This window comes from Chionomys nivalis, chromosome 15 (genome assembly GCF_950005125.1).
Source record: "Chionomys nivalis chromosome 15, mChiNiv1.1, whole genome shotgun sequence".
NCBI lineage: Eukaryota > Metazoa > Chordata > Mammalia > Rodentia > Cricetidae > Chionomys > Chionomys nivalis.
In genome coordinates, this window is record NC_080100.1 from 56210498 (window position 1) to 56224481 (window position 13984).

The 13984-nt window shown below is 36.0% G+C and overlaps 1 protein-coding gene across 2 annotated transcripts in view; it reads right to left on the reverse strand.

The window, feature by feature from the left end:
- The window catches only part of Edil3 (EGF like repeats and discoidin domains 3), a 459665-nt gene that overhangs the window by 178584 nt on the left and 267097 nt on the right, over positions 1-13984 (reverse strand). For both annotated transcript variants that reach the window (XM_057789993.1, XM_057789992.1), the window contains one exon: positions 163-344. In XM_057789993.1, the coding sequence (XP_057645976.1) occupies positions 163-344 (182 nt within the window). The remainder of the gene's footprint in view (positions 1-162; positions 345-13984) is intronic.

Here is a 13984-nt window from a genome sequence, read left to right on the forward strand (position 1 = left end):
AGAGCATGTGTGTCTTTCCCACATTTTCAGATTTTGCACAGTTTCATCATAAACCGAATTACACTTTGAACATGAGAAAGAATCACACCAAAATCTTCCTAATCTACTCCCATAAATGATTCTGATCATTTGGAGGACAGCTCTGTCCCATCCCTCTCTTACCTGAATCCATGGCCATCGGTCATTTTCAGCAGCTGTCCAGGCATTTATGAGTCCCTTCTTATTAAGGCGAGCATAGTAGGGATACCACTTCTGGAGTCCAAAAAGAGCTCGGTGGGTGGACGAAGCTGTGATCTGTTGATTGGATATGATTCCGCCTTCGATTCCCAATGGCCCAGAGCATTCTGAAAAGAAATCATGAAAAACATGCATATGTATCAGAAGTCGTAAGGATGACACACTCTGTGGCATAGCATTTAATGAGATTAATTTGTACCATGTACCGTTTCAGCCCTATCCACTGGAAGATCCGTTACTGATCACTACATTTGCAAATAGTGACTGCTCCTTGTATTTCAAAGTGCAGCTTCTTTATTCTGATTTAGATATGTGAAGATGTATCATCTTAAATTGAGAGCTATATCAGAAAAGCTGCTTATTTTAAAAGGTCTATATTCTAACCTGTCTCACATTTCATATTGTCAAAGCTTAGTAATACCCGAGAGTCTTTAGTCCTTAAATATTAGTTGGTGATTTTCTTCTTGACAAGACTATATACGAATTTTGAATCAAAATTATTGTGATGCTAACGATTTTTACTTTTATGAACTTTCAAACTTCATTTTTTTATTTTAAATCAGTAATACATTCATAAAATCTCAATATATGATTTGTGGAAATTTATATAATAGTTACCTATGTCATCTGAATTACAGAAACAATATATTCCAATACTTCTACTAAAAGAACACATAGCTATGAACCAACATGCTTGACATTTTCCTACTTATAGTATGTGAAGAACTTAAATTGTTATTTAAAAGAATTTATTGAAAATGTACAATTCTGCATGTTTAGTTTGTGCATTTAAAATGTAAATATCTAGCAATTTTATACAAATATGCAACCTGGAACCTTAAACATTCTTAATAAAAAATAAATTGCTAAGGTTAAAGTATGCATTAAGACCATATGTTCTTATATACTAAATGTATTTAGTTCTTAAAATTAGCAGTGAAGTTAAAGTCATATACTTATGTTTCAAATATACATTATGTAGTTCAAAACACTTCATTCATTTTAAATTTAGTGTTTAAGGTTTTATACTAGTAAAATAATACAGTAAAAATTAGTATTTGACTTTAAAATTTCATTAACATTTCAAATGTTGAATTTTTTAGTGCAGATTTGGGTAATCAATAATAATTCTATTATGATATCTATTATAATATGCTATGTGAATTCCTGAACCTGTGAATAGAGAACATTGCCCTTATTTATAGTGTCAATTCCTATTAATCATCTTGATTGGTGATTACTATCAAGATTACTATAGGTTTTAATTAATTTAGTTACTTTATTGATTAAGTTTAATTACATTTAATAATTTTGTTTCTTATTGGTCACTGTTTTCATTGACATCAACATGCTTCTCTTTTCTAATACATGCTCAGTGGATTAAACAGCTCATTGAAAATTACCAACACTTGAGTGGCTTTAAAACTTTAAAGATGGCCGGGCGGTGGTGGCGCACGCCTTTAATCCCAGCACTTGGGAGGCAGAGGCAGGCGGATCTCTGTGAGTTCGAGACCAGCCTGGTCTACAAGAGCTAGTTCCAGGACAGGCTCCAAAACCACAGAGAAACCCTGTCTCGAAAAACCAAAAAAAAAAAAAAAAACTTTAAAGATGGAAATATAAAATATAGATAAGTAATTATTTCATCAGATTACTTTAGGAAAGATGAGGTCAACATAGGAAAATCTCTTCTTTGCAATTCTCTTAAATTGCTATATCTAGACAATGTTCTCTTTCTCAGCATGGGTTTGACTTGCTTTTACTTTCTTAAAGAACTCTACATCTCATTTTGAAGTCATTCAAATTAAAAATTACAGTTTTAGGAACTGCATAATAAACAAATTCTCATATTTTTGAACACTTAACATGAAAAAATAGAATGCTGATTCTTCGGACTCTTGCTTTCTTTCACATTTTAAACTTCAAGAGCTGTGCAAACTTCATAAGAAGCTATGAAACTTTCATGATTACTCTTGGTTAAACTATAAAAACTGCAGAAGCCTAACTTTTTGATGAATATCACCATTTTTTAGCTGTATTTCTTTGTGTAAGGTTGAGAGCCCATGGGGTAGAGATTGTAGCTATGTTTTCAAGAATTTGAACTTACATTTGTCTGCGTAGCTTCAATTAATAAAAAGAGAGGCTAAGCACTTAGAAGAGAACAAGGAGTGGTATATGGAAAGTTTGGATGGTGGAAAGGGAAATGGGAAATGATGTAATTATATTACCTCTCAATATATAAAAAAGTAATTAAAAAAGACTATCACCATTAAAAGAGTTTCAGGGACCTGTGTCTGCTGTTTGTGAAATGTTTGGATACAATGATTCTGGAAGCAGAGAGACTGTTGACTGCAGACACTTTAGACCACTAAATAGATTGACAGTCCTGCAGAGCCTAGCTTGATCAATTAGATTGCATGGCAATTTTAGGAAGAATGGAATCGCATTTAGGGATGTATATCTAAATACCTTATGTTATAGAGGATATTGTTTCCAGCACTTTAAGGAGGGACTACATTTTCAACTACACTGTTCAGTAGATCCTTGTAGTTGTTACCCTTAAACTATCCATTTCCCTTATTAAGGAACACATCAGCAAATACTGGATATGAACTTTTGCATTGTCATAAGCTGAATACAGATGGATGATTTTCACTTTGTTGCCTATCTTTTTTTGGCTCACTTTGCAGCCAACTGTATGACGGAGTTCAACTACTCTAAGGTTTTAGCCCACAAGCTCTGAAGGCCTTTTAGATGTGTGCCAAGGTAATTAAAGAAATTCTCCTCATTGTATGAAACTCATGTAAGCTTCATAAAACACAGGTTTGAAGATCCATGAACTCTGTGCTAGCAATTAGTCAGTACAGTCTCTACTAGGAACTGGCATAGGTAGTGGAATTACTTCTCCGTATTTTGGACGCTCAAAGATCGCAAATTGAAGACAAATTTCTGTTTAAATATCTTCAATAGTTTCTTCTGTCATAATTGTAAGTAATATCATGGAAACTAGGGTCATCCTGAAAATGGAATTAGATAGTTTTGAGCTACCATATAGGTACTGGGAATGCAAGTTGAGTTCTTTTTAAGAAAAGCCTGTGCCATTAATTAATTAATTAATTTTTTTTTTTTTTGAGACACGGTTTCTCTCAGGGTTTCTCTGTGTAGCCCTGGCTGTTTTGCAACTTGTTCTGTAGACCAGGCTGGTCTCGAACTCATAGAAATTCACCTGCCTCTATCTTCGGTTAGAGCTGGGATTAAGGGCATGTACCACCACTGCTTAGTTCAGCCTGTGTTCTTAATTTCTGAACCATCTCTCTAACCCCTATGTTATTTCAAAGCTTGAGGTTGTGATAATACACAATTTATCAGTTGTGAAGGCACTAAAAGTAAGGTGTGATTATTATTTTTATTGTAAATAAAGAGCATGGCTCTGTAAAGTCACTTGAAATTTACTTTAACTGGACCCCAGTTGAAGTGACTCAGATTCAGGCCTTTTAGCCATTTTATTTTAAGCAGCAGTAGATCTATTTCACCTCTATAACTTTAGATGCACAGTGCCTTCAACACAGCAAGCACTCAATAAATAAATGCTGAACATAGCTACCGAAGCATTGTTTGGTAAATAGGGAACCAATGAATAAATTCTAACTGTATGTTTATCTCATCTGGACACATTGTCACAAGAGCAGCTTCTTTCAATAATCATGAGAATCACAAACAAACGATGTCACCATCATGAAAGGTTCAGAATCTAATTTTGTTCAGCCTGTGCTATATTCTTCCTCACTGCCCTATTAAATCCAACAGTTTAATAATATAGAAAGATGTTACAATTCAAAATGCAAATGTCTATAGAACTAAGATTAAGTTACCTTAAACAATTCATAGTAGGATGATTAAAATAAATAGATTATGGGGATGCATTGCCATCACTATTGGTAAATGAAAGAAGAAATGTGCCCTAATAATTGATAAATCCTTCATGGAATGAGAACTATGTGTTTGAAAATCACATCTCCCTGAATATTCACACTTGATTTTTAGTGTAATACTTTAAAGAAGAAAAAAGACACCACACTATTTCATTACTGAAGACAAAGAAATGCAAGTTAACTCTATAAAAATGGATGTGGGATGTGGAGTGTCTCTTCAAATATTGAATATATTTCTTCTGCTGCTGCGTTATCTGGGGAACTCTCTTTCCCTGAGTAGAGTATATAAGGAAATATGAAGAATATTTCTAGGGCCTTCGTAATACAAAGGTGCTCACAGACTGAGATGTATTGGAACAGTTAGTGGAAGGGAATGACAGCAAGGTACAGAAGTCCCCGAGACTACTGTGTGCTGGTCTTCCCCAAGACTCTAAAGTGTTCAATGGAGGATGTCCTTGGCCTGAACACTGCTTATCTAATATGGATAGCTATCATGGTTGGTTTTAATGTCAACTTCCCACATATCAGTGTCATCTGAGCAGAGAGCCTCACTTGAGGAACTGTTCTGATAGCCATAATTGATGTACAAAGATCCCCTCCAAATGTAGTTAGCACCTTCTGATGGCAGCCAGATTATAAAGGGAGGTGGAAAGAGGATTATTATTCACCTCTTGCTGCCGAGTTGATTTACCTTGATGCCGCTGATGCTGATATAGATTCCTTCTCTAATATATATCAAGAATTTCAGGTTTCTATTGACAAAAAGGAACTGGCAGTTCTCCAGGAGCCTCCATTTTTGCAGCACAAGACAGGGACAGCTAAGGCACCCAGTCGCATAAATTGAGCTGTATTCTCAGCCTCTTAAGTATAAGGCAATTGTTACTATTTTGAATGAGTTGATTTACAAATGACACACACTGTACATAAATACGCACAAACACACACATTTAATTCATTCCATCAGTTTAGTTCCTTTAGAGATACCTGAAAAAAATTATCATAGACAAATTCAAGTTTAACTAATTAACTGAACTCTTGTTATGTGCTTATCTGTCTAAAATGCATCTCCCCTCCATTAATTCAAACAGTTTTTAAACATATATATACATTTAAAGTCTGCTACAAGCTAGGCACTTTCCTAGGTAGTGTTCATACAAGGGAATAAAAAAACCACAAATTCTCAAGGAATTAATATTTTTCTGCAGACACGAACTACAAACAAATAAATAACTAGGAAAGAGCATAGCTTGGAAGTCCTATGAAGAAAAAAATAAGACCTGTGAATCCCATTGACAGTGAGTTATACGATCAGAGGTGGACTTTCTGAAAGGTAATTCTAAATGCAATTGACGGAAAGAGAAGGAAGTGCAAGCCATTAAGGTGTCTTTACAATCATGTTCTCCTGGAGGATTTGGCTCCAGAGTAGAGAGGAGATAAAAAGTAGCACTTTATGTTATGTATAATGGATTGTGCTGAATGTACAGAATTGTTGGGAGAGGAAATCGTAACCCAATCTGGGTTTAACAAAGGAATTCCAGAAGAGAATAGGAGCTAACATAGAAGTGAGAGGAAGGAGGTAGGTTGACATGGTGGGGGAGTAGAAGGAGTTTAGTGTCACTAGATCAGCATACATTTGCAGAGTGCGGTTACAAAATAACCGCAGAATGGGGTGAAATAGAGATACAGTACAAGTTTCTGATGAAGAGCTTGATTATACCTCTGGTAGTGTTTTTGAAATATTCTAATAATGACTGCATTCTCATTTAATGCAGATTATTTTACTATACTATTAAAGATACATTTATTATAGAGGAAAGAATTATAGAAATACTATACAAATAGTAATAGTAATTGTCCCAGTGAAGTAAAGAATGTATACCTTAAAGAAAGTTAGCAAAGAGGAAGAGTTAAGAAATCTTCAAAAGCAAGTTTAGTAGAACTGGTGAATGATTTGCAATAGACTGGAGACTGGAGTAGGGAAACAAGATATCTGACTCTCAAAGGTCAAAATAGGAAAACAAATTGATAGCAACACATGTTGTTTTAACATTCAAAATCATTAAACCCAATTTCGCTAGGGGAATTTAGCAGAGCTCATTATTGCTGCTGGATTGAACACTGACGAACACGGTTTTTCTCACCTGCATAGCCCACTGACTTCAATTGCCCACTATCCCATTACCGGAGCTGCAGGGACAGAATTGAAGGGGGAAACCTGCTTTGGCACTCAATCAAAACCCTGAAGTACCCATTTTTATTGTGTCTGCATGCCCATTGCCAATAGGAGTGAGTGGGGCTTTGTAAGCAGGGATTATATCTCATTGTATCTAACAATAAACTTCATTTAGCATGGTTTTTTTTAAATTAATTAATTTTTTTAAAAATCTATCTTTTCTCATTTTACTTACCAATCCCAGTTCCCACCCCCTCTTCTCATCCCGCTCCCCTCCCCCCTTTCATGACCACCCCATCCTCCATCCACTCCTCAGAGAGGGTAAGGCTTCCAATGGGAATTCAACAGTCTAGCGCATTGCTTACAGTTTTAGCTGGGGTTATCCTTCTGGATCCCTGGGAATTTCTCTAGTTCTAGGTTTCTTGCTTGTCCCATAATGGCTCCCTCAATCAAGTTATCACTTTCCTTGCTCTCCCTCTCTGTCCTTCCCCATATCTACCATCCCGTTCCCTCATGTCTTCTCGGTCATGAGACCTAGAAAGGTGAGCACGCTCTGTGTTCACTCATTAGTAAATTTTAGACATAAAGCAAAGGATAATGAGCCTATAGTCCATGACTCCAGAGCAGTTAGGTAACAAGGAGAACCCTAACAGAAACATAGATGCCCCTGGGAAGAGTATGTTAGCATACTTTTAAAAGAGAAGATACTGATTTGTGAAAACAAAGACTGAAGTGAAGTAACAACAGGACCAATTCTAAAAGTCATGGCAAAGTTTTATTCATAGAATTCATTTAAAATTAAATCATTTTCATTTATATTTTCCAAAGAGTTCAGAGGCCTTCTCTAAACTTTCTTTATATCTTCATTAAGAAGGAGGACTTCAATGGGACAAAGAACGGGAACATTTTTTTTTTTTAATTAATAGGCTACTGCACAGCATTTCCTAGGGTTTATGGACTACCCCGTCAGTACCTCTATAGCAGCTGCAGTGGCACTGTGATCAGTGTCCAATTCTGCAGCTGAATGCAGACTGCAGCAGTAGTCTATGTTTGCTGGTGGTGAGGTTCTGTCCTTGTCCTGTGCTTGCTTTTGTCAGATAATGCAATGTGCTTAAATTAATGAGCTCATTCACCAGTGAAGACTCCATGTTCTCAGGCATCATTTACATAACCACTTAAAAGAACTACACTCCAGGTTGTCTGAATGGACTGGAAATGCCTCCTGACCCGGAGGCCTATGTTCAGATTACTATTGAGCAACAGAATGATGTCACCTGGCAGGTTGAAACCAGAGCAGCTGGGCCAGCTGGGGCCAAGCCTCAAGTGCCATCTGCAGAGTGCTGTCCAAATGTGAGGAGAATAGCTTCGGAGTGAAGCTGTTCTCTGGGGTGTGCAAAGAGTTGCATCTACATTTTATTGATCTTGTAGCTGACAAGTAAAGCACGCTCAAGATATCTTACATCTTGCTTCTCGGTGTGCTGATTAAACCTTTTAAATAAGCGAGAAGCACAGCTGGATTGTATCAGGAGTGTACTGCTTTCATTTGCTCTACCGCAATATTCAGACAACTCTAGAATGAAAGGATTTCAAATTAAAGCCGCGCAAAAGAGAAATCTCTTTCAAACACCTCCAGGCCTCTCTTCCTCCAAGCACCTCATCTTCTCGTACCATCAAGTCCTCTGCTGTGCTTAGCATGGCATGGGAATTGTGCTGCGCAGGAGGACGGCCGAAGAGATTACTGCTGAGCTCCACTTCTGCAGAAATTAGCGCTGATTCAAAGGGAAGCATCCTGCTGAACCACTTGTATCAGAGATTTTATTTATACCTAGTATTTGTTTTATTTTACTTGTCTTGAGACCTGGCCTTGAATCGGTAAGAAGGCATCAAGACTTTTTCTTCCACTGTGGCCAGAGGGCTAAAAAAATCTCAGACATTGTATTTTCTGATGACACTTGACAGCTAATTCTCCAAGCCTTTGATCTGAATTCCCTTAAGGTTATCGTTTTCCAGATTTTAGGAAGAAGTGTCAGCAGAAAGAGGGCAAGAAATGGAGAAAAGACAGGAAGTTAGCAGAAGACTGAGGTCAGGGAAAGAGCGTGAACACTTTGTTCGGCTGGGGGAGCGGAGATGAAAAGGATCTCCCTGGAGACAGAGTGGGCATGTGAAGAGGTCAAGACAAAAGTAGCCTTTCCTGCACCCAGGATTCATCGATACCAAGGGAGCGTTCCTGTTCGCCTCCGACTGAAAATGCTCAGAGGGGTCATCTTAAAAGGAGCTAAAGGAGAATGTCTGTTTTGCAACTTTTGCTTCCCTCCACACCCAAGAACTTATTCGCACCAGTGTATAAGCCACAGAGACACACTTGGACAACTCATAACCTTACCGTTAAAACTTCTTTAAAAATTATGCTTATTGGGATTGCACGTACAATTTGAATTTCTTTGTATCAGATGCACTGCTTAGTTCAGATATGTTTTTATTTTTTTCCATGACCACGAATGCTGCGGTTCTATGATATGGGGCATTAGGAGCTATTCCTCCCATTCCATTAGGAATTGTGCTTTGATATTTTCCCATATTGGAAAGATCAGGAAATACCCTGATTAAATGCTCGGAAAACAAATATATAAAACTTCTCAAAAGTGGAAGCCATGCCTTTCTATGATACTTGCTTCCAGAACACTTAGCACACGTCTTACAAATTTGCAGCTCTTGGTTTTGAATGCTAAAGAAGAACAACCATAACATTTGGCATTATAATTCCCTCTTTTTTGAAATGGAGTAATCTCTGAATACAGAGATTGCCACTCTATGTATTCACTGGTAGTCAAACTTTTAAAAAGAATATTCTCCTTTGGGGGGGGCATGAGAACGTATAAGAATCTTGGAGGTAGAGGAAATATCAATTTTAAATGAAAGCTGCATAGTATAGATGGATTTAGTTATCAGCTATCTAGCTTCTTTTTCTGTAAAGTGAAAATATGCTTTTCTCACCTGCCTTATCTCAAGTCAATTATGATATATTATTAGTTTTGATTAATTGGTCTAACTCAGGGAAATGTTAAGCCTATGAATAAATCAAATTATAGCAGGAAATTATCCCTTAAGATCCCCCAAAGCTAAATTGCATGGGTATTTATGAGGCATGCTGGTTGTTACTTAAGTAGAAAAGTCCTTGCTTCCTAATATTCAAAGGATGATATTCTTACTGTGGTAATTTAAAGAAAGCAGCACAATCTAAAGATAATAAACCCACCACAGTGAAGTGTGCTCCAGGAAGACAATGGAGAGTGTGCTTTGGTTTGCTTACACTGCATTTTTTTTTTTTAAGCAGAAGTGCTCTTTAGGTTTTTCAGGTGCTAAAAGCAAGCATACAGCCAGGCAAGGTTTCAGTAACTTGTACTCAGGATACCATTCAGAGTGCACTATGTATCTTTCTCTATTTATGAAAGTCAAACAAGAGTCATAATAGTCAAAGTCCTGCAGTAAGAAGATCAATGATGTGTAGGTGTGTGTACGCATATATGTATATCTATCTGTATAGACATATACATATATTCAGATAAATAGATACAAAATCACTTACTTCCAAAGCATATATCTGCACAGTATAGAGTCAACAATGGATATAGGTACAAAATAAAATGCTAAAGAAGGAATCAGTTGTTGGACAGCATCAGTGCTGGATAAAAATGTTCAACCCATGGTTAAGACACATCTCCACACTTTTAATTTAATTATATATTTTAAATTATTTTCTCAGATACAAATTAGGACAAGTGTTACAAAGTATTCTCACTGAAACTTGGTTTTGAAACAATATTATTTGCAAACTATACAATGATGTTTATTTCTGAGATAAAGCATAGTCCCTGTTGTAATTAGCAGTTCTACTGCCCCTGTGCAGTATTTTTATACTCTCCCTCATGCTAGATATTATCTCAGGCACATGTGATATCTCATTGTTCTGAAGGTCAAGAGGTCAAGCAAGTTATTGCAGATAGCACTGTGCAGCACAATGAGATTTCAGACTAGACTGTGTAAATCATAGGACAAATTCTAAAAAAAAACCCACTGTGGTCTGAAAATGTGAAGATAATGAACCATTCATTTGTATTCTAGAAACATCTATTTCCTATACTCTATCCTAAAAATGTAAAGGAATGTGTCATTAATTTGGAAGAGAAATGACTGTTAACTATACAGTCCAGAGAATGATTAGCTGACTAGAAGCATGATGCTCTTTTGTCTTCACCACTGGGAGATTCCACCCCAGGCCTCTGCAAGGGAGGCAGATGGAAAGACTGAAAACCACAAGCTTCTTTCGAATGTAGTCTCTGTATTTAGAGTCTCAATTGTACTATTTGTCTCTCTCATATTTAAGCACATACTCACACACACACACACACATATATACATGCATGCATGCATACACACCTACATACATGTATACATACATGCACTTTCATCATGTAACTGAAACAGAAGATGAATATTTTTATACAAGCCATCCACAAATTGAGCATTCCCATAGAAGACAGTACCAATAGGTTTTGCATATTGAATTTACAATGGCTTCCGTAGTCCTGAAGGGGATAATTCAACGAGGAATTTTGAGCATAATAAACGTTAAGATACTAAAACAGAGAATATTTGTTTTATGAGAAGAATATTCTAGGGGAATTTAATAGAGTACTTTTATTATGAATTTTTAAAGGTGAGGCTAGCATCTCATACATTATCTCTCACTCAGCAGAGACTCACACCAGAACTGTTTTACAGTGTGCTGAACAGAGAAGAGCCTGGAGAAATAGAAAGTCGACTCTGCTTCCTTTCAAGTTTATCATTTGTAATAATAAAGAAGACCCTGATGTTATATGGTGTCCAGGTAAAACCCTCTTTGAACACCGATTATTGGAATGAGAAATTGCTAAAGCTTGTGACTCCCTTGCTGAGGTTTTAAATACAAATTTAAATCGTTAGCTGCTCAAATGAAATTGAGCACTAGATATATTTTTTAAAGTCCATATAGAATAAGTAGATATTTTCTGTACATTGCTGCATAATACATTATTGATAAATAATTCAATTTGATGAATACACATAAAATGTTTTCATGCTCATATAAAGGTATATTCCATATATATATATGTATATATATATATATATACACATATATGTAATCAATTTAAAGGAAATTAAATGATTATACCAAAACACATATGCTTTACTTTTTTCTGTTAATTTCATATTTTTGTTTGCTTTGTTTTTTGAGAAATGTTTTACCAGACCAGCTTACAACTCCAGATCCTATGACTTCAGTCTCTGGAATTATAAGCATAAACCATCCCTGGCTTTAAATCTTTAAAGCAAAAGAAATCTATGTCTATTTCACTGTGGAATTACAGAAAAGAAGGTCCTATCTAGTAGCTTGCATCTTGCAAATGTCAGCTAGCCACACGTATATGCTTAATAATATCATAAATCAGGAATCGGTACGGTCATCAAGATGCAAACATATCATAATTCATCCAAAATGCAACATGTATCATTTTGAGTTCTGGAAATACATGAACAAAGAAAAAGTGACTTGCTTTTCTTAGAATGGTTGTTTTTTTTTCTTTTAAAGTAAAATTCCCCCAAAAGGTAAACAGTTATCTAGCTCAGTCATCATAAGACATAGTCACTATTTTCATTATAAAAAAAGATAAATAGTAAATGGAATACAGAGAGAAAGAGAAACAAAGGAACAAGTGGCATTTTAGGAAGCAAATATAGCATTAGCTCAATAGTTTCTTTAATTTCCCAACTCCTCTATAACTACAGGAAAGATAAACTCTGCAAATTTAAAACTGTGCTGACAGGACTGCACTAAAATATCCTTGGAAACAGTACTTTGAAATTTATCACATCAGCTCGGTGTAGCGGGGCACTCCTTTAATCCTAGCAGCAGGAAGGCAGAGACAGGTGTATCTCTGTGAATTTGAGTCCAGCCTGTCTACATAGTGAGTTCCAAGACAACCAGAGCTACACAGTGAAACCCTGTCTCAAAAAATGGAAAATAAAAAGAAATGTTACTGTTTTAGTTAAACAAAAACTCAAAAAAAAAAAACCCACTCATTTTGACTTTAGAGATTTTGCAGTACAGAACTATAACATAAAGTACTTTATTTTAGGAAAAGAAAACCAAGGTAACAATTAAATATAAGTTAATTAATAATAATTTATAAGAGTGAGTGTAAAGCACCTCATTGAGTTTTTGGCAAATTCTCTACTGCTAATTGCCCTGCTGTGCAATTCTGGCTGAGAGCATAAAGGGCACCTCATTTCAAGAATGTGTACACTAATCAGGGCTTTTGCATAAAGTATGTGACCAGTTTCTCTTCAGGAGTCAAGAGAGGCTTGGGTTTGAACTCTTACAGCACATTTACCAATAATGCTACCTGGGGGTATTTACTTAATCTTTGAAAGTTATGGAAAGCACTTTAGAAGTCCTAGGGCCAGGACACATCTCATAACAATTGATTCAGAATGGCTTGGTGTAGGAGTCTGGTGTCTTTATTTTTTAAAAAAAATCTATAGAATATCAATACACCTCAAAGTATGTGCATAAGGGATCAGTCATCTATGTATCAGAGAGGATATCACTCTTTTACACACTTGTTCGGAAGGACAGGAGCAAGTACCGGACTAGAACCTAGTAAGCCTATTGCAGCCAGCATGCCTTCATAATATTGTAGTGTTGTTTTATTGCAGTTAAAGAGAGCTGATATAAAATGTGTGGATGGGTGAAATTGACTTTACTGTAAATAACTAGAGACCTATGGTTTAAACATATGCCACAAGTTCAGACATATTTAACTCCATCCATCTCTTCTAAGAGAAGTAAAAATGGAGAACCAAACCTACTAATATTCCCATGAAAATGTTCACTAATAAAAATTATAAATACACACATTGGCACAACCATTAATCATACAGTTATGGAAAATGATTCATAGCATCATGTCACTTGGCATCTCCTTAATACCATATCCATCATCAGATATTTTTGTCACTAAAGCATTCAACTTGTCAGATAAAGCTCTTTGCCTGGGGGAAATATAAACCATGCCTTCTGTAATGAATGAAAATGAAATGAATCCCCGCAGTATATTGCCAGCCTCGCTGGAAATAAAAATAACTAATTAAATAACCTCCTTTTAAAATAGGTCTGTGTCTGGCAGGCGCTTTTCTCTGTAGTGGTAGAAAATAAGCGTCTCTTATAGAAGAGCCTCGTATTAACACTGTGGCAAATCAGATTACAGCTTGAAAAGGCATATATATGATGGGTATTTTCCAACCAATTTAATATCTGAACAATGCTACATTTACAGTGAATGAAGATGCTGTTTTAGCTGTTGACTGTTTTGCTGAAGTAGTCAGTAATATGTCATTTATTCAAATGCATATCAGAAAGTAAAGTATCTGGCTTTTCCTATTGAACTGAACCCCTGCTTCCCTGTTGGGCAACACCCTTTCTGCTCCAGCATGGCACATGTATTAGCAAACAATATGAATATTGCTTTTTTTAATTATTTCTGATTTTCAAGGACACATACAGGATATATTGAAAAAACATCATAAAATTGGTATATTTAAATGT